Source organism: Haliotis rubra, unplaced genomic scaffold (genome assembly GCF_003918875.1).
Source record: "Haliotis rubra isolate DU_JTF1 unplaced genomic scaffold, ASM391887v1 Scf1085, whole genome shotgun sequence".
In the NCBI taxonomy this organism is placed as follows: domain Eukaryota; kingdom Metazoa; phylum Mollusca; class Gastropoda; order Lepetellida; family Haliotidae; genus Haliotis; species Haliotis rubra.
In genome coordinates, this window is record NW_025764987.1 from 85,119 (window position 1) to 111,264 (window position 26,146).

At 40.7% G+C, this 26,146-nt stretch overlaps 2 protein-coding genes across 2 annotated transcripts; both read left to right on the forward strand.

Annotated features, from left to right (window-relative positions):
• Nucleotides 1-510: 510 nt before the first annotated feature.
• LOC124282103 (beta-1,3-galactosyltransferase 5-like) lies at nucleotides 511-26,146 on the forward strand. Its single transcript, XM_046718076.1, has 2 exons — nucleotides 511-603; nucleotides 24,990-26,146. Exon 2 carries the CDS (start codon nucleotides 24,992-24,994, stop codon nucleotides 26,144-26,146), a length of 1,155 nt encoding a protein of 384 aa, XP_046574032.1. The 5' UTR covers nucleotides 511-603; nucleotides 24,990-24,991.
• LOC124282078 (beta-1,3-galactosyltransferase 5-like) lies at nucleotides 831-8,411 on the forward strand. The gene is made up of 2 exons (XM_046718049.1): nucleotides 831-866; nucleotides 7,172-8,411. The coding sequence occupies exon 2, from the start codon at nucleotides 7,174-7,176 to the stop codon at nucleotides 8,326-8,328; it is 1,155 nt and encodes a 384-aa protein (XP_046574005.1). The 5' UTR covers nucleotides 831-866; nucleotides 7,172-7,173; the 3' UTR covers nucleotides 8,329-8,411.

Genomic DNA, 26,146 nt, shown 5'->3' on the forward strand with positions numbered 1-26,146 from the left:
ACATTTCTGTGTAATTTTATAGCCGTACGTAGATCCAGGACCACGCGAGCGCAATTCTCGCACAACGTTCACTTTTCAAAGCGTATGAAAATGTGCGCCTGAAAAAAAAACTCGGCAGCCAGGGGGTTAACTTTGTTGACACATGTCAATCAAGATCGATGCTCATGCTGTTGATCACTGGATTGTCTGGTCCAGACTCGATTATTTACAGACCGCCGCGTAAAACACCAAACCAACCAAACACCAGTAAAGGCGTCCTACTCCTTCTGGACACGCGTGGCAGGGTGGCTTTTACCTTCAGACAGAACAAGCTGGGCTCCATGATAAAATCCAATCAACTCTGCCTTCAATGATTAAGCAACGCTAACACGCCGAAGACCGACTTAATTAAAACGTCACATTCGCTCTCTTGACCCGCCACTGAGAAGTGACTATGCAAACACATCAGTAATTCATTAGCTACAGCCCTACTGGTCAGGGTAATAATCACGTGAACACGCGTCCAACTGTAACTATGGAGACGAGATGTGAACCGTCATCTGTAACCTTACAAGCCAACGAGGATGTTTACGACTCAAACCCCCATGCGCTCGTGACAGAAAAGTAAGTAAATATTTCCGTATTGATTGAGAATTTGTTGATGAATGCTAAGTGATATGTCTTAGTGTTGGAACATTGGTAGTTGAATTGTACGATGTGTAAAATCTACGGGATTCTCTTGTACTGCGTTCAGCATTTCGGGAGGTAATATAGGACTTTGTGCCGCTTCCTTACAGCGGATGCTTGGGCAAGTGGACACGTGGTTTAGACACTTCCGTGACCATTTCCTGTCCTGTATATTCCTGGGTTCATATTCCTGAGTGCGAGTAAGTAGTGATTCATGTTTCGCTAGTGAATATGATATCTACTCAGTACTGATGATATATACACATTCATGCCACCCGCATTTGTGCTGAGCCCATGCCTAGTAATGTGTATATACATAATCATGGCTCCCGCGTTAGTGCTGAGCCCATGTCTAGTAATGTGTATATACATAATCATGGCTCCCGCGTTAGTGCTGAGCCCATGTCTAGTAACGTGTATATATAAACATTCATGTCATCCGCGTTAGTGCTGAGCCCATGTCTAGTAATGTGTATATACATAATCATGGCTCCCGCGTTAGTGCTGAGCCCATGTCTAGTAATGTGTATATATAAACATTCATGTCATCCGCGTTAGTGCTGAGCCCATATCTTGCAATGAGTATATACACAAAGAACAAGCACCCCTGTATTTTTGTTATGATGGGTATTCAACACGTACATAAAACTTGTCGTGGTGACCACGATGGAAAAACATGATTTTTTCTGACCCGTATTATCCCTTGACTGATAAAAAACTACAAAATGATTGGAATCCATGTTGATTTTGTGATGAGTAAAAAGGAGGTTTAATGTCGATTTAAGTTTAGGCTTGGCCGATAGGCAGGCCTATATGCCAGTATCAGAGTGACAGGTACTGTTGGACCGTAACTACCGCAGCGCTCCAAGCGGGCAAGGGGGCGCAACTCCAGGAATGTTCCCCATTGCTCATTTAGAAAAAACGACACTGATTTTCATACAAAACCATGTCTGTACAAGTATGGCAAGTTGAATTTATTGGTGAATGTGAACATTTAAAATGTCATTTTGTGTGGGTATAATGTGTGAAGCCCATTTTCTGGTGTCCCCGTAGTGATATTGCTGGAATATTGCTAAAAGCTGCGAAAACCTAAACGCATGCACACAGGCGCGCACTCAGATCAGTCAAGTGGTGAGCTTGTGTCTTTTGATGATGGGAGACATAGTCACACGCTGAACAGTTATATTTCTTATATATAACTAACTATCGAATCGCAATGGACTAGCAGTAGGGTACAAGTATCCGCTTTCCATTTGTGGCTTGCATCAGAGATATGTGATCTCATGACCGATGTTTACACTGCTTTAAGCCTCGGTCAGAAATATTTCTGCTATGCATATGCCCATGATGTGAATAGCTGGATTGTCTGGTCCAGATTTGATTATTTACAGACCGCCGCCATGTAGCTGAAATATTCCTGAGTGCGGCGTTAAACAACAAACAAAGCAGATTTATTTCGATATTTCAGTATATCCAGTATGTTATATGTAATCTTATGTCTCTTGTTTACACTGCCTCATTCAGGAATATTTCATCTATATACTGAGAGAAACAAATAAAGGAACACAGGAAAATCCAAGTGTTCCTTTAATATTTTCCAGTTTTCATCACCATCTTTGAATAGCGCTGAATCTCAGGGAATCTCAGAGAAAAATAAAGGAACACTGCCATGAAGTGGTGTTCCCTTATTTGTTTCCCTCAGTATATTTGTCGTTGGTGGTTTCTCTGAAAGTGAGTGAGTTTAGTTTTACGCCGCACTTAGCAGCATTCCATCTATATGGAGGCGGTCTGTAAATAATCGGGCACAATGCACAGCATGCATCTACGCAGCTGGGATACGATGACATGTGCCAACCAAGTCAGCGAGTCTGACCATCCGATCCCGTTAGTCGCCTTTTTACGATAAGAATGGGTTACTGAAGATCAATTCTAACCCGGATCTTCACGGGTGGTTTCTCTGAGAGAATAACTGATCATACGGGTTCACATCGTGTCATGTATCCGGTAACCAATACCACCAGTCAGCTACTAATCCCCTCGGTCCCTCTGTTTCCATTGCTCGTTACGTGTAACCACACATTACATAAGATCCTGTGTTGCATTGTGGATAGATTGGAGGCTACGAGTCACCGCTAGTCAAGACAACACAAGGTAGGACTGTACGCTGTAGAATGTGCCCACCTGAAGACCTTACTTGTCTGTTCTTGCTATAATTTCCTTGCTCAACCCAACCTCTACAACTTTGTAGATGCGAACTTCTTGTTCGTTGCATAGAGTGTCGTTTCAGTTTAGATTCTTACACCGTTGTCTTTGAGCTTGACAACGGTGTAAGAATCCGAAACATCACTCTTGTAAACGTTCATAATTTATGGCTAGGGGGTGATGATGATTTTATAGGGTGAGGGTTGGTGTGTGGGGTGGGGGTTGGGGAAGGATGTATGGGTGGGTGGGTGGGTGTGCTTGTCGAAGATACAAGAATCTGTATCGAAACGCCGCATCACCTGAATAAAGAAGTTGTTCATCAATAATGTTTGTCAATATAGAACAAACTTTATGGACAACAACTTCTTTTATTCATGAGTAGCACTCACGAATAAAAGAAGTTGTTATCCATAACGTTTGGCCTAAATTGTACTTCCCAACTTCTAAAATACCACTCAAAGACGCCATAAAGGTTGTCCTTGTCTAACTGACAAATTGGTTGTAACCGGTTCTCAGTTTGCCGGCTGGCATTGGCCTCATGAAAGAATCACCTGGCCGAGATAATCTTGTCTGGGGTATTGTGACCTGTTAACAAGTCCAAGTGACGTAACCCCTGATGTTTAAGTATCTAAGCTATTGTTGTTCTGGGACAATCCCGTGAGTTAGTACAGTTCGCGATGTTACATATTAAATAGCAAGCTATGTTAGAGCAATTCAATTCTTTAATGCAAGGAAACACTTGACTCCCCGCCCCATACCTATGTAGCTTGATATTTTATCTCAGGTTTTAGTGTTTATCACGAAGGTGATGGTCGTTTAGCTCACGTAACAAATGTGTTCAGTGACATAACAAGCACTATTCAACGTGGGCATGTGTTACACTCTATAATCAACAACCCTTAGTGTCCAAACGTTCTACCTTTGTTTGCAATATCGACGAAATGAAAGCTTTCGATCGAATCAGCCTTCATCGTCTCTGAAATATAAACAGCAAATGCTGGATGTAAATGACATTTCTACTCAGCTGTTAAATTATGTAGGAAATTAATTCGCCAAGAGATTCCGTAAACGGCCATTAAGACGATTAAATTATTTTTCGTGATGGTATAAGACAAGTTGTCGTCTATAGTATTGTTGTTTTTTCGTCGTTTTTCAAACAATTAACTAGACTGAAGATTCTTATGACCAAAACAGTGGAATCAATATTGATAAAGCTATGCTTAGTACACATATACGAGGCTTTGAAAAGAAACAGTTATGAATACACAATGTGAGTAAGTGAGTTTAGTTTTAAGCCGCACTCAGCAATATTCAAGCTATACTGATGTACAAAAGAAAGTGCACACCTGGTGTATTGAGACTATTCCCAAATTAACAAATATTTTGCTAGCAACATTGTAATTGGGTAAGATATCTAGTGTTATTGCAACACGTACACAATGTTTGTGTTTAAGTTAATTTTAATGCCGTTTTCAAGACAATATTTCATCAAAGCATCAGGTGTGTACCAACATCACGAGCATCGATCTACGCGATTGGGACACGATGACATGTGTCAACCAAGTCAGCGAGCCTGACCACCCGATCCCTTTAGCCGCCTCATACGACAAACCTGGGTTACTGAAGATCAATTCTAACCCTGATCTTCACGGGTGAATACACAATGTCAAAACTGTTGTTATAATAAAAGAAGGGGCGGTGGGTTAGCCTTCTAATTGTTAAGTAATCTGCATTAGACAATAGCCAACACCCCATTGTGCCTACCTCAACCACAGTTGACTGCATTTGTGTCCTTGAGCAACAGGTGAAGGTATAATGAGGTGAAGGAACTCATTAAGTTTTGCGTTTTATACAATAGTCCATTGTGCATACAAGGTGTCAGCGCTTGGTTATAACAAAGGATATAACAAAGGCAGCAATTTGTTATTTGGATGAAATTGGTAGTTAACCGTGTGAACAGGTTGTAGATAGGGTGTTTTTAGGCGTTGAAATCCTTTCTTTCTCTGTGGGAAATCACGTTACCGGTTATTGCAGTACAGGTCGAAGACTCGTTCGGAATCCGTGTCATTTTATTACACTTGGCAAGAGATGACGAATTTCAACACAACTGATGTTGGAAAAATGTGTCGCGTTTTCACATCAATATGATGAATAAAACCTTTAGAGAGTGAGTTGGGTTTTACGCCGCTTTTAGCAATATCGCGGCGGGGGACACCACGCATTGTATCCATGTAGGGAATCGAACCCGAGCCTTCGGCGCAACGAGCAAACACTTTGACCACCAGGCTACCTTGTTTGCCCTCACTGATGACAAGTGCTTGCACAAATAACAACAAAATCAGCCTCAATTTGTGATGAGAATTACTTTCTACATACTTGCACATATGACAAATACAAACATGATTTATTGACCACCTTCTACTGTATATTCTGACTTTGTTCATTCAGTCTCACATTATGATGAGATTGTACACATCACAAACACAAACATCATTGATTGAACACAGTTCTATGGAATATTCATTCTTTTATCATTCAATCCCGTTTTATTGTGTGAAATGGTTGCAAATTACACAAATAAGAACCATTCGTCACCACTCGCCCCTTTCCGTAACCTGCAAGCGCTATGCGCTTGTCCCGGAATAACACGAGTTGGTCACGAATGAAATAAGAACCCGTGTTTCAAACTGTGACGTCGGCCAGGAGTAGTACAATAGTACTAGTTACCACCCACGACACACCAAAAGTATTTTACATTCGTGAACGTCTACAGAAACACGGAAAAACCTAACACATTAATTTACAGTTACGTGTGATCAAACGGATGTTTGGTTTTTAGAGACATTTAGAAATTGGAACCGTAATTTATTAATGTGCAACTACTATCCAGAAAAACTAAACAAGGTTAATTTTTTTAGAAAACGTTGAAATTGAATGTAAATGAATCCGGCTAGCTGAAGAGGCAAGGGAGATATAGTGGAAATGAGGACACGCCGGAGAAGCTGTGTACCGGACATAGTATTTTGGAGTATAACCGACGGACTGTTGCGAGATAACGCTGTTTTGAACAATATTTCATGTATGTCACGTCACGTCATATCATTCGGGAGGTCGATCCGAATTAATGCAAATATTTGTTGTTCATTCTGAAGAAGCTACGAGCTTGGGTATGTGCCGCCAGACATTGCGTCATATATGGGAGAAATCATTAGACACTGTTACAGCACCGTTCGTAACTACTCGTCCCTTTCCGTAACCTGAAAGTAGACTCGTACCCGTCTCGTAGCCATGTCCGGGATAAATATTCCCCCCAGCCAATCAGAATGCGCGTATGTAGAGAAGAAATTGGGTCAAAATAGGTCTTTGAAATATTTTTTCATTTCACCTTGCATAACTTTTGCCCAGACACTTCAAGTATATTCTAATTACTGCATAGTCCTCCTGGGTTTCCTGAATTTTTATAACGAGGATATTTTAACATTATGGCGTAGGAAAGCATATAAGCATGTTAAACACACCCTTTGAGGTAATTTCCTTGGCGTAGATGCCATGCCATTTGTGTTTTCCAAGTAAACTAGAGTTACATGCCCTTGAAAATAGTTCGGCGACTAGACTATTTCTTTTTCTCTGCGCTTTTGCGCTCAGACAAAGCCACGTTCAATAAAATGGCTACGAGAGGGGTACAAGTCTACTTTCAGGTTACGGAAAGGGACGAGTAGTTAGGAATGTTACAGCACTAGAAGCAACATCGTTGTCGGATTTGAAACACCTTACATGTTATTTATCATTTCTCTATAAGCATTGTGACATATAGTTGGTTTGAGATGGCCAGTGAGCTTTGGGCTAGGCAACAGCGACAATGGCGTCATGTCATTTTAGTTAGTATTGAGATTAGTTTTATCCTGCTTTTAGCAATATTCCAGCATTATCACGGCGGAGTCATCATAGTTGTTTCAACAGTGGACCCACGGTGATCCAGGTTAGAATTGATCTTAAGTAACCCATGCTTGTCGTAAGAGGAGAGTAACGGGATCGGGTGATCAGACTCGCTGACTTGGTTGACACACGTCATCGTGTACCAATTGCGTAGATCGATGCTCATGATGTTGGTCACTGGATTGTCTGGTCCAGACTCGATTATTTACAGACCGCAGCCATATAGCTGGAATATTGTTGAGTTCGGCGTAAAACTAAACTCACTCACTCGCTCAACACAGTTAATCGCGGAACATCCGCTTTCCGGTACCGCCCTGTGTTACAGCGATATTTACACGACACTTAATCAGGAACTTTTATTTCCCAGAAATGCCGTTCCGGATACCAGCGCTGAGGAAGTTCACCAGGCGTCACCTCCTCTCCATCACCGCCCTCAACCTCTTTGTCCTGCTCACCATCTTCTTCACCATCGACCTCATACCCAGAAAAAAAGTCCGTGACAACGGAACAGCCCGCAGCCCCCGGGACCAGGATCACGACCAACAGAACTGCAGCGATATTTGTCCCATTCCAACTGTAACCCCGTGTGAGAAACAGGCCGTCAATCCATTGTATGTGTTTTACGGCCACCAGGAACTACTTTCATCACCGGAAGTGTTTACGCCTAGGCGTGATATCATCACGCCGACTGACTACAATTTCTCCATCAAGGCCATCGATGTTTGTCCGGAGAAAAGTAGTCCTCTGTTGTTGATAATGGTTCTTTCCATGCATGACCATGTAAAGCAAAGGAGCAGCGTGCGAAACACGTGGGGGAGCGTCGCTCGTGATAAACCATGGCCAAAGAAAAAGTTATATGGCGAAACAAAGCTTGTGTTTCTTCTCGGTACGCAATCGCACAATGAAACAAATAAGAAAGTCCGCGAAGAAGCGGAAGTGCACGGCGACATTGTAATGGCGGACTTCGCGGAGTCGTACTTCAATTTGACGCTGAAGGTTCTGTCAGGGTTGAAATGGATGAAAACGTTCTGCCCAGGCGCACAGTTCGTGATGAAGATCGATGAAGACTCCTTCCCCGACATTCCAAGGATAACAAACCTTCTGGTTTCCACGGAAATGCAAAACACCATATACGGACCGCTGGCCTTCTCTGAATCAGTGGACAGGAAACTTCTCAAAGCCAAAGTTTCCAAGGATGCCTACCCGCCTAAATTTTATCCTCCTCACGTGAAGGGTAATATGTATGTGATGCCAAAGGCTCTGGCTTTGAATATCCTCAATGTGTCTAATTATTTCCCGTACGTAAACATTGAAGATGCTTTCATCACAGGAATCCTAGCCAAGCATTTCAATGCCCGTCATTTGGACATACCAGCTTCGCTTTATGAAAAACACCCTAAGAGCGCCCCTGACGTTTGTAGCTTTGTGTTTGAGAAGATAATATTGGCACAGCAAATATCCCCGGAGTTGGCCGAGAGATTCTGGAGACGGATTGTGAGTCCTGAACTTTGTGGAATTGTTTGATGCGACTGGGTCCAAAAGATGAATGGATATTTTTATATACGCTTTTTTACGAATTCAATGATGAAATACATGATCGTTTCATGCAAATATCGCCTTCGGGAGTGAGTGCATGTTGCTTTATGACGCATCAGCAATATTGCATCTATTAACCAAGTGAGTGAGTGAGTTTAGTTTTACGCCGCACTCAGCAATATTCCAGCTATATGGCGGCGGTCTGTACATAATCGTCTGGACAATACAATCCAGTGATCAACAGTATGAGCATCGATCTGCGCAAATGGGAACCGATGACATGTGTCAACCAGGTCAGCGAGCCTGACCACCCGATCCCGTTAGTGGCCTCTTACGACAAGGATGGGTTACTGAAGATCAATATTCTAACCCGGATTTTCACGGGTACTGTTCACAAAGTCACACACCAAGAGTATAATGACAGTCAAAGTAGCCATGACAGCTGTGAGTGAGTGAGTGAGTGAGTGGTGAGTGAGTGAGTGAGTGAGTGAGTGAGTGAGTGAGTGAGTGAGTGAGTGAGTGAGTGAGTGAGTGAGTGAGTGAGTGAGTGAGTGAGTGAGTGAGTGAGTGAGTGAGTGAGTGAGTGAGTGAGTTTTACGCTTCTTTTAAAGTCCGTTTGGCTCAAAAGCGGAACGATGAATTGCAATCTAACTCGAAAACTACTAAACATATAATACTCAATGAAACACTGACCATAATCAAAACATCAGACCAACTCTGTGATTATTTTGCAGAATTTATTTCCTCAAAATAAAAAGAGGAACATCCGGTCCGCTGTTGAGCCAAACGGACTATAGCAATATTCCAGCAATATCACGGCAGAGGAACACCACAAATGGGCTTCACACATTGAACCCATGTGGGGAATCGAACATAGGTCTTCCACTAGCTATACTGCTCCACCGCCCTGTGTATGAGAGCTTTTATGAACTTATATGACACGAAAAAGAGGACGAACTTATTTTCTAATATTCTTGTCACCATGCCTATTAATGGCTGCATAAAACTTAAAACATAACATAAAATGAACGCTTTTGATATGATTTTTCGCAAAAAAAGAGAATGCAATATTTATCTTTAAATGAAGTCTTCATTTTTACAGACTTATTATGTTGAAATATCAAATTGTCTCTGTCATGAACTGTGTCCCCATGTTTTGACCATTTTGCTCTGCTTTTACTACACTGTTGGATTTTGAACACTAATGTCCATAAGATGCTATTATATGTATACATTGTAAAATGTTTTCGGGTATAAAAACGTTTAAAATTGTTCAGAGTTATGTTTTAGAACCAAGAGTGAGTAAAGTTTGGGCCGCTATTAGCAATATTTCAGCAATATTACGGCGGGGGACACCGGGAATGGATTTCACACATTGTAATCGTGTGGGGAATCGAACCAGGGTTTTCACATGGTTTAACCACTGGGCTATCCCACCTTTCCTTTTAGAACGAAGAGGATCAAAGGATCAGTGTGTTTCAACTAGGCACGTCTAATGACTATAACACATCTTACGCTCCAAACTGTATAGATTTTGTAAAGCTGAGATTTATGAGACGGGAAAATACTCGATGGCAAATTACTGAAATGCATGACGCAGGGATGTCTTGACGCAACATCTGTGCTAACTTGATTATGTTTATTAGTGGACGTGGGAGGCCGCCCATGGCCGCAGGTGAAGTAAAGGATTGTCCAAAACCTGGAAGACCGCTCCCGCGTTAGTGCTGAGCCCATGTCTAGTAACGTGTATATATAAACATTCATGTCATCCGCGTTAGTGCTGAGCCCATAACTAGTAATGTGAATATATAAACATTCATGTCACACGCGTTAGTGCTGAGCACATATCTTGCAATGAATATATACAGACAGACAGACAGACAGACAGAAATATTTTATTAAAGTGTCACGTGATATGTTACAGGTAAAACAATATTTCATATGCCTAGATAAAACATATCACCCAGCCATAACATTGGCTTACGAGACACTACTAAAATAATTTAACTAAAAAATGTACAATATACAATCTGGACGATTGTATTCATGACATACATAAAACAGTACATTGGTAAGATATATTAAGAATGTAACTGCCTTCTACGGAACATATCGTTAATAGCATCAGCTAAAAGTTTAAGAACCTTGATTTCAGTAGTATTCATTATCATAATAAATTTCAGATGATGACTATCATCTGGGCTAAAACTAAATTCGTCTATAAAGTTACTTTTAAGATCATGGTAAAAAGCACAATTTAAAAGAAAATGGGCTTCAGACTCTACAGAGTCACAAAAGGGGCATAATCTTTGATTTATGGGTGTGGGGGGTTTGCTATAACGTCCATTTTCAATAGTAAGAGGTAGGATACCACAGCGTAATTTACTTAGATTACTTCTCCTATGTCTAGACATAATATATCTTACATACAGTTCTGGTCTACAATCTTTTTTAAACAACCTGTAAGTGCGTAACTTATTACCGTTAACCTTGCCTTTGTCGTCCCAAAGCTCTGAAAACCACTTTTCCTCATCTAATCTACACAAACGTTGTTTAATGACTGATATTTTGGAATTGATACCAGAAGTCGGCGATAACAAAGTATCATACAACAGCAACTGTCTACCCAATTTAACAAGGTTAAAAGCAAAAGAACCTTTTCGATTCATGGACCACCTAAATACCTTATTCGTAAGTCTGTCCTCTGACATATGATACAATTTGACAAAACAACGGAAACTCTCTATCCGCTGTTTAGTGAGACAAGTCCTCCAACCAAGTTCACCCTGAACAGCAAAGTTAGACGTATTACGAGGTACACCCAGGAAGAAACGACCAGCTTTGTTTTGTATGTTACTTATTTCACGCTGTCCATATAGTCCCCAAATAGGTGCACAGTAGAGTAAGATAGGCTGCACTGTTGATTCATAGAGTTTTGTGAACACATCATATGCCATATCACCACATTGTCTATATTTAGTGATGAGTAGAGACAGAGCACGGCTCGCACTTTTTGCGATCTCCTTTACTGTGAACTTTTTATCAAGGTGTTCCTCAAACTACAGTCCTAAGTACTTGTAACAATCACTGTATGATAAGGCCGTGTTGCAGCATCGAAACTGATAATTAGATCTATCAATGTTAAACCGTCTGAAGTACACAACCTTTGTCTTATCCGTGTTAATACTCAGACGCCATCTAGAACACCACCGTGTCACAAGGTCCAACATTCGCTGTAGTTTGTCTTCACTTGGGGCTAATAGAACTATATCGTCTGCATACAGTAATATGGAGACACAGAGTTCGTCTACAGATACACCGTCATTGAGGTTGGTAATCTCCTCCGCCAGGTCATTGATGTAGAGGGAGAACAGAGTGGGGGACAGGGTGCAGCCTTGCCTCACCCCCGTTGACACTTGAAAGAATGACGTCATAAGGTTATTGACACGTACTGCACTAGAGGTTTTATGGTAGAGAGACTGTATGGTAGAGAACATCTTCCCGTTGATCCCTGCACGTAGCAGCTTCAACCATAAGCAGTTCCTGTCCACATTATCGAAAGCCTTTCTAAGGTCGATAAAACAAGTATAAGTTGATTGCTTACAATCCAGCCTAGTCTTCAGCAGTGTGTACAAACTGTATATGTGATCAAAGCAGCTTCGGTGTTTGCGAAATCCGTTTTGAGAATCTGACAAAATGTTACTAGAGTCCAGCCAAGATGAGACACGATGATTGAGGACATCACAATAGATCTTGCAGGGTACAGATATTAGGGAGATCCCTCTATAGGTTCGAGGTGAACGCACATCGGTGTCACTTTTCACTAAAGGGTTAATGATCGACTGTTTCCATGCACTTGGAGTGATGCCACTATCAAAACATTTGGTGAAAAGGTTATACAGTATCTCGATACAGGCGTCGTTTTTAAAGGTCACATAAACCCTAGGGGGTACAAATACATAAATCACTAACTGGCATCGTTGTAAATGAAACCCCGTCATTAAAACTACTCATTTCGACCTTTAATTGACTTAAATCGACCTTTTTGACAACAGTGCACAATTCTCACCCGCGAACGAAATTTCAACCAATCAGAGCGGCGCGCCTCTGTGACGTCATATGAGGAATAGCTTTGAGAGCCGATGCAGAATTCATCTACATTTTAGGGGGTAAATTATCGTGTTTACAGGCTTGTATAAACCTGAAATCGTGACAATTGTTGTGGAAAATGAAAGCTATATGTTCTCACAATCTACTGTCATTTAATTTTGTCTCCTGCTTTGCCTAGTTTCCGAGTTACAACTTGTTTTCATAGACGATTCTGTCAAAATCGATTGGTGTCGTTAGGCCCTATTTGTATAATGCCTGATCCAAATTGATCCCGTTTCTGTGTTGTTTTACCTCGATATTTAATCATGTCATGTAAAAATCTGTTTGTATTCTCAAAACAGTGTCGGCCCATAAGTTTTCACATGCAATACAGCAATTAATACTCCCTCGTTGTAACCCGTGTTAGGTGGTATAAACCTACACATGTTATTTGTCATAATTCACTTGATGGTCAGTTAATGAATTTATAACAGGTATAATTAGTGGTAACACACTTAGATTACCCGACAAAGGTTCCCATTTGGCATTTCTTGTGTCTGGAGTAAACATCGATCAAAGGATTAACCGATAACACGCTGATTGATTAATTACTTTTATCTTACACAGCGGAATTGTCAAAAGGTAGTGTTTATGTATGTAGATTTACTAATCTATACTGAATACACTCTGTCGTGTCGGTGTCTGCGTAAAAACAACGTCCTTCTTTCAAAGGATTAACCGGCAATACATTGATTGATTGCCCATTATCGGCTAACTAAATTACTGTTTTTAAAGAAAGGCGGACATTATGCAATTAGTTGCCAGGTGTGCTATCTTGGGTGACCAATGAGACTACATGTATACACCAATACCTGAAAAGATTTATCACTTTTTCGTATATTAAACTGTTAAAAGACACATCATTTGGAACAGTTTTGTGGATATTGATGGATACATTCCTCGAACAAGGTAATGGCCTGATATTGTTCCTATAACTTTAATCTGTTTTAATTTTAATATTTGCATTTTGTTTTATTCATTTGTCGTAGCATTCAACAGAATCATTGTTTTCGCCGTGTAGTGTAATGAGACAGACAACATGCACTAGGGTGTGTGTGCGAATTATGATTCACATTGGCAAATTATAAAATGTCTAGATATTACAGTTCTGTTATAAATTCACTATAAGTATCAGCAGATCGTCAGCTTTTTATTTAGTTTCAAAATGCATACAAGTGTGATAATAAACTAATTAGGATTATAAGACCAAATATAAAGACGCACATTGACTAGTATCTACATACTGGTGAGTGGACATTAACCATGTGAATGTAGCAAGAAATTTATCGCGCAGTATTGTGAGGTGAGGTGAGGTGAAATTGGGTTTTACGTCGTACTTAAGAATATTTCGCTCATATGACGACGTGCATGCGTGTGTATGTGTATGTGCAGCTGCTTGTACTAGCCCAGACTTAAGCTGGTTTTATAGTGCTAGCCCACTGAGATACCATGCCGCAGTGAAGCATAAATACCCCACTCAGACACATTATACTGACTCCGAGCCGACCAGTCCTTGTTGTACCCATTAATGCCGAGCGCCAGACAGGGACCAACAAGTACCATATTTTAACGTCTTTTGGTATGACGCGATCGGGGATCGAACCCGCGACCTTCCGCTCTCCGGGCGGACGCTCTAACCACTACACCACGGAGGCGGTCCGCAGTATTGTGACTTCGACCCCCACCTCGCTTCCGTGGAAGAAATCGTTATGTTATAAGTTGTGTCATGCAAAATCCGTTTGGTTATGATTCCAATACATATTTAACAACGAGTAGAAAGTAGTCTTGATTTTCTAACTTGAAGAAAACAAACTATAATTTCATTAATTCTAACAGATGTTTTTTAGTTTTAAAAATGGCGGCGCCCTGTCGGGAACATCCGCCAGTCTGAGGATAAATGGTATTTAGGTTTGTTTTCACCGAGTTACAAAATCAAAACTACTTTCTACTGGTAGTAAAATATGTATTTTATTGATGGCCAATAGGATTTTGCATGACATAGCGTATATCATAACAATTTCTCTCGTGGCAGCGAGGTGGGTGTCAATATAATACTACTTACAATATTATTGTTACTTCGACCACAACCTCACTTCCGAGGAAGAAATCGTTATGTTACAAGTTGTGTCATAGAAAATCTTTATGGTCATCAATCATATGCATATTTTACTACAACTAGTAAGTAGTTTTGATTCTTTAACTTCCGTGAAGCGATCTGAACACAAGTAATATATCGTTTCAGGCTTCCACAACGCTCGCTTCGCACTCACAAACATAACCCATCTAGCACGAACTGCGGGGTCCTGTGGAAATCTGTGCATGGGGACACCATCGCCCGACCCCCTAGGAGCAACTGACGACAAAGCAACGATTCGGCATGTTGTCGTTGATGTCGAGAAATCATCAAAATGATGAGCGTGCTACACATTTTCTATACAACTAACTGAAAATCGTTCCTCATATGACGTCACTGCAGTGCTCTGGCGACAGAGTTACGTAACCTGTCTGTGGTTTCGTTGGCGGGCGAGAGGGAAGCAGGCGACTTTTTTGGCCACTTTTAATCGCTCGGTATTAATTAACCACAAGTTTTTAAAGAATAAATTTGGTGTTCCGCATAAGACTAACCACAAATCTTTCATATGTAATGGTTAAAAGAGTAACAAAAAACAAAGTTTAGTGGTTCTTTAAGAACTTCAGCTTTGATATTGTCTACACCCTCTGCCTTACCGTTCTTCGCCCGGTGCACAGCTCTGCGCACTTCTTCACGTGAGATTAGTGCGTTGAGAGCGCTCTCCTCGTGCCGCGCAGCATTACCGTTAGTTAATAGTTCAACCTCACGCTTCACCTCACCTAGATAACGGTTGTCGTAGTCGTCGCCGTCTGCTCCGGAATACAGCCTCTTAAAGTCACTTTCCCATTTGCTCAGCACAGAATGCACGTCACTGACGACAGTACCGTCTTCCAGTTTCACCTCCATAGGAAGTTTCTGTTTTCTCTCATTTGCGATTCCAATATTGCCGATTATTTTCCAGAAGTCAGCATCGGCTTGATTCAGTTTATCCAGGAGGTTGAACTGTTTTTGCTTTTGGTGTTGCAGCTTTAATTTTCAGTTCAATCGGTCAAACTTTCGTCTTTCATCACAGTATTTCTGCTTCAATCTCGCCTTCACACACACACCGGCTTTACAACGTAGCCACTCCTGTTCACACCGTGACGTCATATCCCACTGAATTTGCAGTTCATAACACCAGTACGGCTTCTTGAACGACTTCTTAGGTACGGGTCCAGAATTCTTCTGGAGAACAGGCAACTTGTCTTCCATCTCCTGATGTATCAGGTCGACAAAGTCATCGTACGCATGGTCGATTTCGTTTGCATTGTCAACAGTTTTCTGGATTCTGTCGATTGTTTGAGAGATAAGAAGTACAGAGGAGTCATTGTTTAGGAAGTCTTTAGGGATATGCTTACAACTGTACCATTTTGTACTGCTTGTGACATCACTGCTCTCTGGGGCGACATCATCGTGTGGCGTCACAAATCCTGATAGGTCAAGAGTATACTAGTATGGAGTGGTCCGGGAAGAGAGCACGGAACATCAGCATTGTATTGATCAATTATCGACGATATTGGTAACACTTGAAAGTCTGAGATTAAGTGGATTTGCTCGTGGGGCACCAACACATAATCCACAACTGAACGTCCCTGTGGACTGATATAAGTAAAGTTGTTCCCAGTCTCATATCGACCGTTCAGCATACAGACATTTATGTCTACCAGAAAGTCTATCAGTAGTTCACCGTACAAGTTGACGGTATTATCTATGACGTCACGTGTAGCTACTGTGTCCACGCCATGTACAAAGTCATCACGATCACCCGTCCTTGCGTTAAAATCACCACAAATTTGAACAATACCCTTGGATTGGTACCCATAAACTTGGCCAAGTAACCGGCTAAAAAACTCTTCAGGATCCAATTTACGTGAAGAACCATTTGGCGGGAGGTAACATACACAGACATACACAGAGCAGCTGCTATCATGACAGGATTCAAACTCTAGCCAGACGATATCATCTACTGAATTATCAACTATTTTACAAGAAAAGTGTTCAAGGATAGAATTTCTTACAAGTACGCCGACTCCGCCTGAACCACGCTTAGAACGTTTATGCAGAGATGTCCTATTATGCCCAAAGTAAGTAAAACCATCTTAAACTAATAAACTATCTTTTCCTCTTAAAAAAGTTTCACATAAGGCTATAATATCATAACCTCCTGATAAAACAGCAAAGGATCTAAAATCTGAACTTTCATTGTCATGGAGAGACCATCCACGACAATTCCAAAAACAAACACGCCACGCACAATCCTATGTCTTATTTGCTACGAGCTTTGTACCTCGAATGTGAACGTCATTGGATTTACCCAAATGCTTTAACATAGTTCTGATGGATGACTGAGTGTCTCTTGTCTCTTTTAAAAGTTCATTCTCGATGTACACTTTCTCGTAGCATTTAATGTCTTTTAATGATTTCTTTACCTTGAATACTTTACTCACAGCGTGTTTATTGTCCAGCGTCGCTATTACAATACCTGGTCTGTGTTGATTTGCACCTTTCCTCACAGCACGAGAAGCGCGGACATCCCGTAGCTTGAGTCCGTCACAGATCAATGAATTCACCTTTTGTAAAATCACGTTAGCGTCAGTTTCTTCACTCGCTGATTTTGGCAAATTCTTTATCACAATATTTACACCGGAAGAATTCACCTTCGCCGCATTTGCATACATAGTTTTCATTTCTTCACATCCTTTCTCCAACGTAGATATTTGTTCATTGAGTCTTTCACATTTACTTTGAAAATCATCCTTCACAGCTTTAATTTCTTCGTCTATCACATCACGGGCTATTTGTCGAAATTTTTCACATATCTTTTCCTCCAACGAGTTTTCGAGAGAGTTTATGCGTTGAGATAGACATTTATTCATATCTCGCATTTCAGACGTAAGTGTGAATACAGCATCGAACATTTTGGAAAACATATTTTCACTTACTTTGGTTTGGCAAGTTGAATCAGTTTTCTCACCGTGAGATTGTTCCTGTGCAGTATGCGCTTTGTTTGTATCACAGCACCCGCCATTGTCAATAACTTTTTGTTTTTTCGGGGCCGAGGGTTCACACTCGTTGATACTTGTTACGATTACACTTTGTTGAGACATGACGCTTTCAACATAGTCCATGGCTTCGAGTCTCTCACACATTTTCTATCAATGTCGTGAATAAAGTTAATTTCTCAAATTTTGCGACAGAATGTAAAAGTTCAGTGATCTAAATAATATCGCCTTTTAGTGTGAATATTTCCGACGGATGGCTTGAAATTTCTTTGATTCGATTCGAGTACGGCGTTAAACAACAAACAAATCCGATTTATTTCGATATTTCAGTATATCCAGTATGTTATATGTGATCTCATGTCTCTTGTTTACACTGCCTCATTCAGCAATATTTCATCTATATACTGAGAGAAACAAATAAAGGAACACAGGAAAATCCAAGTGTTCCTTTATATTTTCCAGTTTTCCTCACCATCTTTGAATATCACTGAATCTCAGGGAATCTCAGAGAAAAAACAAGGAACACTGCCATGAAGTGGTGTTCCCTTATTTGTTTCCCTCAGTATATTTGTCGTTGGTGGTTTCTCTGAGAGTGAGTGAGTTTAGTTTTACGCCGCACTTAGCAGCATTCCAGCTACATGGAGGCGGTCTGTAAATAATCGGGCACAATACACAGCATGCATCTACGCAATTGGGATACCATAACATGTGCACGTGCCAACCCGTTAGTCGCCTTTTTACGATAAGAATGGGTTACTGAAGATCAATTCTAACCCGGATCTTCACGGGTGGTTTCTCTGAGAGAATAACTGAGATGAAACTAATGAAAGTGAAATCGATCATCCGGTTTCTGGGTTCACATCGTGTCATGTATCCGGTAACCAATACCACCAGTCAGCTACTAATCCCGTCGGTCCCTCTGTTTCCATTGCTCGTTACGTGTAACCACACATTACATAAGATCCTGTGTTGCATTGTGGGTAGATTGGAGGCTACGCGTCACCGCTAGTCAAGACAACACAAGGTAGGACTGTACGCTGTAGAATGTGCCCACCTGAAGACCTTACTTGTCTGTTCTTGCTATAATTTCCTTGCTCAACACAACCTCTACAACTTTGTAGATACAAACTTCTTGTTCGTTGCATAGAGTGTCGTTTCAGTTTAGATAGTGTTTTCAAAATCACGTTTCGCGAAGGCCCGTATTGAGACGCCTATTACATCACGTATATTTCCCATTCAGCTGTGACAAATACATCACTGAATTCCTCATACATTTTAGTGTCAAATACGAAATGGTCTTTGTCACTAAAACCAAGTGACTAGGTGATATGAAACGAACGCTGTGAGCGAAAGAGAGCACTTGTTGAAATGTAAACCAGGAAACATTGAGACTTTACACTGTGTACTGTATTTTCTCAAATTTCAAACACCCATTCGTCTATTCGTAGCATGCACAGGCTCAATACTTTTAGAACATACATGGAAATAGTATCGTAGCAAAAAATAATAGATACAATACAGTAATGTGATATTTTTATACGAAATTGTCAAAGTTTCTGTCCAACGTAACGCCATGACTGACGGAAAATCTCGCAGAACAACAACGGTAATGATCGGCATATCTGGCTTCTTCTCTTACTTACAATGAAAACGATAAAACATGTAACAATACACAGATAGTCAGAATCATTTTGATTACTCACATCACACATTTATGTACAAACGATCCCCGAATCAAAGGAAAGGTCCTCGCAAAATCCTGTATACCCATGTCACCGAAGCCGCCATTTTGTAAGAAATCGGTCAACGGTTGTGATGTCATATACGTCAACATTGTTGTTACATATTTGGCAATTTCTTTGAGGTGAAGGTCGGTTGAATAAGGGTAAACACAATCGCCATGTTCCACCGATTACACTTTCAGTGTATATTTTGAGTATCTTTCAGATATTTTTTCATGAAACTAATTTCATTATCTACATTTAGCCTTGTTCTATATCATATCCTTGGATATAGGGTATACGGTTTTCATTCTTTCAAGGGTTTTGTTTTTTTGAATAATATTTACATAAGAAATTGATATACTGAGTGTAGTACACCATATTTTAAACCCTTAAACAAGTATTAGAAGAACAAACGATGGCGTAACTGCAACATGTACTTAAATAGTTCATGTATCATGTGCAATATTCGCCATTCGGACCAATATTACAGTTGCATATGAACAGGTTATGAATAGCGATTTAAATTTCAGGGGTTGTGAAATATTCTTTTTAATTTACGTCAAATTGATGCCAAACAGGTGCGTGTGTTGTTCACATTAAGATATCAAGTCAAACCGTCTAATTAAGGATCTATTCAGGACATTATTTAAATGGTAAAATCAGTCATTTTAAGTTCTGTCACAAGAGTGTTAAATTCAGACATAGAAACCGAAACCTTTTACACAATTCATGGAAATTATGTGAGATATATACTGATCAGCATACCAGTGTCGTTTTTTTCCGACGTCGCAAAATACATAAAACAAGCAATGACGTCAACTACAATTTTGTAATCTTTTCAGTAATTTCATTATATTTGAAGATGTTGCTAGTACTCAGTAAATAATGATGCAAAATCAGTCAAAATACATCTACACAAACAGGAGAATATGTGAATTTAGGAACTAATTTACATATCGGATCGGGCCATCCAAATCGCTTTTACGTGCTTTCTCATGTAGTACATTGTCACCTTTTCTTATAACTTGTGAAACTACTAAAACGTATCCGCTCACATTGGGGAACTTTGTATTGGAATACATGTAGTTTGGTTCACGGTGAACAAAACATAAGGAAAATATAGCGTCCGTATCCACAACGAATTCTCTCCAAGTGATCTGAGTTAGATTGACCTAGTGTTAAGCATAGCGGAGTTATGCCCCCTTATCTTTATACGCGTATGACCTCTCTGTCGCCCTTTGACGTCATAAGAGAAAATCCATTTTTGACATTTATTGCGAGTCATTTTTAATGTTGAGCGTATAACGTTATGCATAAGCAAATAAACCCATTTCATATATACTTATGTCGTTCAGATATCAGGCTGTAATTTATTCTCTCACACTTTCCGTAAAGATGCCAAATTAAAAAAATCGTAGCACAGTGCTTTTACCGGTGCACGATAAAAAGCGGAGAAATTTACTGTTTTTGAATGCATAGCAAAATTTTGGACATCATTTAGCAGTGTTTATTTCTCAAACCGCCGAGGTATTTGCATTTATACTTATACCAACGGATTTGAAATTTAATATTCCACATTTCTGTTTAATTTTACAGCTGTACGCAGATCCAGGACCACGCGAGCGCAAATCTCGCACAACGTTCACTTTTCAAACCTTATGAAATTGTGCGCCTGAAAAAACACTCGGCATCAAAAAGGGCTTAGACTGGTAGGAAGCAGTCTCAGGATTTAAGACAAAAAATGATCTCAGTCTTAACTTTCCCAAATATGACATATGTTGCTTAACTTTTAAGACTAAAAAATGTACGTGATCCCCGATTGAAGACAATTTTTGGGACTTAAGATCAAAATGACAGTTAAGCAAATTTTAGACTTAAGTCACTTTCATGACCCCGGGCCTGGTCGAGATAATCAATGGCGAACTTGTCTGGGGTATTGTGACCTGTTAACAAGTCCCAGTGAGGTAACCCCCGATGTTTAAGCATCTAAGCTATTGTTGTTCTGGGGCAATCCCGTGAGTTTGTACAGTTGGCGATGTTACATATTAAATAGCAAGCTATGTTTAAGCAATTCAATTCTTTAATGCAAGGAAACACTTGACTCCCCGCCCCATGCCTATGTAACTTGATATTTTAACTCAGATTTTAGTGTTTATCACAAAGGTGATGGTCGTTTAGCTCACGTAACAAATGTGATCAGTGACATAACAAGCACTATTCAACGTGGGCATGTGTTACACTCTATAATCAACAACCCTTAGTGTCCAAACGTTCTACCTTTGTTTGCAATATCGACGAAATGAAAGCTTTCGATCGAATCAGCCTTCATCGTCTCTGAAATATAAACAGCAAATGCTGGATGTAAATGACATTTCTACTCAGCTGTTAAATTATGTAGGAAATTAATTCGCCAAGAGATTCCGTAAACGGCCATTAAGACGATTAAATTATTTTTCCTGATGGTATAAGACAAGCTGTCGTCTATAGTATTGCTGTTTTTTCGTCGTTTTTCAAACAATTAACTAGACTGAAGATACTTATTACCAAAACAGTGGAATCAATATTGATAAAGCTATGCTTAGTACACATATACGAGGCTTGGAAAAGAAACAGTTATGAATACACAATGTGAGTAAGTGAGTTTAGTTTTAAGCCGCACTCCGCAATATTCCAGCTATACTGATGTACAAAAGAAAGTGCACACCTGGTGTATTGAGACTATTCCCAAATTAACAACTATTTTGCTAGTAACATTGTAATTGGGTAAGATATCTAGTGTTATTGCAACACGTACACAATGTTTGTGTTTAATTTTAATGCCGTTTTCAAGACAATATTTCATCAAAGCATCAGGTGTGTTCTTTCTTTTGTATGTCAGTGACCAACATCATGAGCATCGATCTACGCGATTGGGACACGATGACATGTGTCAACCAAGTCAGCGAGCCTGACCACCCGATCCCTTTAGCCGCCTCATACGACAAACCTGGGTTACTGAAGATCAATTCTAACCCTGATCTTCACGGGTGAATACACAATGTCAAAACTGTTGTTATAATAAAAGAAGGGGCGGTGGGTTAGCCTTCTAATTGTTAAGTAATCTGCATTAGACAATAGCCAACACCCCATTGTGCCCACCTCAACCACATCTGACTGCATTTGTGTCCTTGAGCAACAGGTGGAGGTATAATGAGGTGAAGGAACTCATTAAGGTTTGCGATTTATACAATAGCCCATTGTGCATACAAGGTGTCAGCGCTTGGTTATAACAAAGGATATAACAAAGGCAGCAATTTGTTATTTGGATGAAATTGGTAGTTAACCGTGTGAACAGGTTGAAGATAGGGTGTTTTTAGGCGTTGAAATCCTTTCTTTCTCTGTGGGAAATCACGTTACCGGTTATTGCAGTACAGGTCGAAGACTCGTTTGGAATCCGTGTCATTTTATTACACTTGGCAAGAGATGACGAATTTCAACACAACTGATGTTGGAAAAATGTGTCGCGTTTTCACATCAATATGATGAATAAAACCTTTAGAGAGTGAGTTGGGTTTTACGCCGCTTTTAGCAATATCGCGGGGGGGGACACCACCATTGTATCCATGTAGGGAATCGAACCCGACCCTCGGCGTAACGAGCAAACACTTTGACCACCAGGCTACCTTGTTTGCCCTCACTGATGACAAGTGCTTGCACAAATAACAACAAAATCAGCCTCAATTTGTGATGAGAATTACTTTCTACATACTTGCACATATGACAAATACAAACATGATTTATTGACCACCTTCTACTGTATATTCTGACTTTGTTCATTCAGTCTCACATTATGATGAGATTGTACACATCACAAACACAAACATCATTGATTGAACACAGTTCTATGGAATATTCATTCTTTTATCATTCAATCCCGTTTTATTGTGTGAAATGGTTGCAAATTACACAAATAAGAACCATTCGTCACCACTCGCCCCTTTCCGTAACCTGCAAGCGCTATTCGGCTTGTCCCGGAATAACACGAGTTGGTCACGAATGAAATAAGAACCCGTGTTTCAAACTGTGACGTCGGCCAGGATAGTACTACTTACGACCCACGACACACCAAAAGTATTTTACAGTCGTGAACGTCTACAGAAACACGGAAGAACCTAACACATTAATTTACAGTTACGTGTGATCAAACGGATGTTTGGTTTTTAGAGACATTTAGAAATTGGAACCGTAATTTATTAATGTGCAACTACTATCCAGAAAAACTAAAAAGGGTAAAATTTTAAGAAAACGTTGAAATTAAATGTAAATGAATCCGGCTAGCTGAAGAGGCAAGGGAGATGTAGTGGAAATGAGGACACGCCGGAGAAGCTGTGTACTGGACATAGTATTTTGGAGTATAACCGACGGACTGTTGCGAGATAACGCTGTTTTGAACAATATTTCATGTATGTCACGTCACGTCATATCATTCGGGAGGTCGATCCGAATAAATGTAAATATTTGTTGTTCATTCTGAAGAAGCTACGAGCTTGGGTATGTGCCGCCAGACATTGCGTCATATATGGGATAAATCATTAGACACTGTTACAGCACCGTTCGTAACTATTCGTCCCTTTCCGTAACCTGAAAATAGACTCGTACCCGTCTCGTAGCCATGTCCGGGCGAAATATTCCCCCCAGCCAATCAGAATGCGCGTATGTAGAGAAGGATTGGGTCAAAATAGGTCTTTGAAATATTTTTTCATTTCACCTTGCATAACTTTTGCCCAGACACTTCAAGTATATTCTAATTACTGCATAGTCCTCCTGGGTTTCCTGAATTTTTATAACGAGGATATTTTAACATTATGGCGTAGGAAAGCATATAAGCATGTTAAACATACCCTTTGAGGTAATTTCCTTGGCGTGGATGCCATGCCATGTGTGTTTTCCAAGTAAACTAGAGTTACATGCCCTTGAAAATAGTTCGGCGACTAGACTATTTCTTTTTCTCTGCGCTTTTGCGCTCAGACAAGCCACGTTCAATAAAATGGCTACGAGAGGGGTACAAGTCTACTTTCAGGTTACGGAAAGGGACGAGTAGTTAGGAATGTTACAGCACTAGAAGCAACATCGTTGTCGGATTTGAAACACCTTACATGTTATTTATCATTTCTCTATAAGCATTGTGACATATAGTTGGTTTGAGATGGCCAGTGAGCTTTGGGCTAGGCAACAGCGACAATGGCGTCACGTCATTTTAGTTAGTATTGAGATTAGTTTTATCCTGCTTTTAGCAATATTCCAGCATTAACACGGCGGAGTCATCATAGTTGTTTCAACAGTGGACCCACGATGATCCAGGTTAGAATTGATCTTCAGTAACCCATCCTTGTCGTAAGAGGAGAGTAACGGGATCGGGTGATCAGACTCGCTGACTTGGTTGACACATGTCATCGTGTACCAATTGCGTAGATCGATGCTCATGATGTTGGTCACCGGATTGTCTGGCCCAGACTCGATTATTTACAGACCGCAGCCATATAGCTGGAATATTGTTGAGTTCGGCGTAAAACTAAACTCACTCAATCGCTCAACACAGTAAATCGCGGAACATCCGCTGTCCAGTGCCACCCTGTGTTACAGCGATATTTACACGACACTTAATCAGGAACTTTTATTTCCCAGAAATGCCGTTCCGGATACCAGCGATGAGGAAGTTCACCATGCGTCAACTCCTCTCCATCCCCGCCCTCAGCCTCTTTGTCCTGCTCACCATCTTCTTCACCATCGACCGCACACCCAGAAAAAAAGTCCGTGACAACGGAACAGCCCGCAGCCCCCGGGACCAGGATCACGACCAACAGAACTGCAGCAATGTTTGTCCCATTCCAACTGTAACCCCGTGTGAGAAACAGGCCGTCAATCCATTGTATGTGTTTTACGGGCACCAGGAACTACTTTCATCACCGGAAGTGTTTACGCCTAGGCGTGATATCATCACGCCGACTGACTACAATTTCTCCATCAAGGCCATCGATGTTTGTCCGGAGAAAAGTAGTCCTCTGTTGTTGATAATGGTTCTTTCCATGCATGACCATGTAAAGCAAAGGAGCAGCGTGCGAAACACGTGGGGGAGCGTCGCTCGTGATAAACCATGGCCAAAGAAAAAGTTATATGGCGAAACAAAACTGGTATTTCTTCTCGGTACGCAATCGCACAGTGAAACAAATAAGAAAGTCCGCGAAGAAGCGGAAGTGCACGGCGACATTGTAATGGCGGACTTCGCGGAGTCGTACTTCAATTTGACGCTGAAGGTTCTGTCAGGGTTGAAATGGATGAAAACGTTCTGCCCAGGCGCACAGTTCGTGATGAAGATCGATGAAGACTCCTTCCCCGACATTCCAAGGATAACAAACCTTCTGGTTTCCATGGAAATGCAAAACACCATATACGGACCGCTGGCCTTCTCTGACCAAGTGGACAGGAAACTTCTCAAAGCCAAAGTTTCCAAGGATGCCTACCCGCCTAAATTTTATCCTCCTCACGTGAAGGGTAATATGTATGTGATGCCAAAGGCTCTGGCTTTGAATATCCTCAATGTGTCTAATTATTTCCCGTACGTAAACATTGAAGATGCTTTCATCACAGGAATCCTAGCCAAGCATTTCAATGCCCGTCATTTGGACATACCAGCTTCGCTTTATGAAAAACACCCTAAGAGCGCCCCTGACGTTTGTAGCTTTGTGTTTGAGAAGATAATATTGGCACAGCAAATATACCCGGAGTTGGCCGAGAGATTCTGGAGACGGATTGTGAGTCCTGAACTTTGTGGAATTGTTTGA

Coding starts and splice junctions, on each gene's coding strand:
- LOC124282078 (XM_046718049.1), top strand. CDS start 7,174: ATGCCGTTCCGGATACCAGCGCTGAGGAAGTTCACCAGGCGTCACCTC.
- LOC124282103 (XM_046718076.1), top strand. CDS start 24,992: ATGCCGTTCCGGATACCAGCGATGAGGAAGTTCACCATGCGTCAACTC.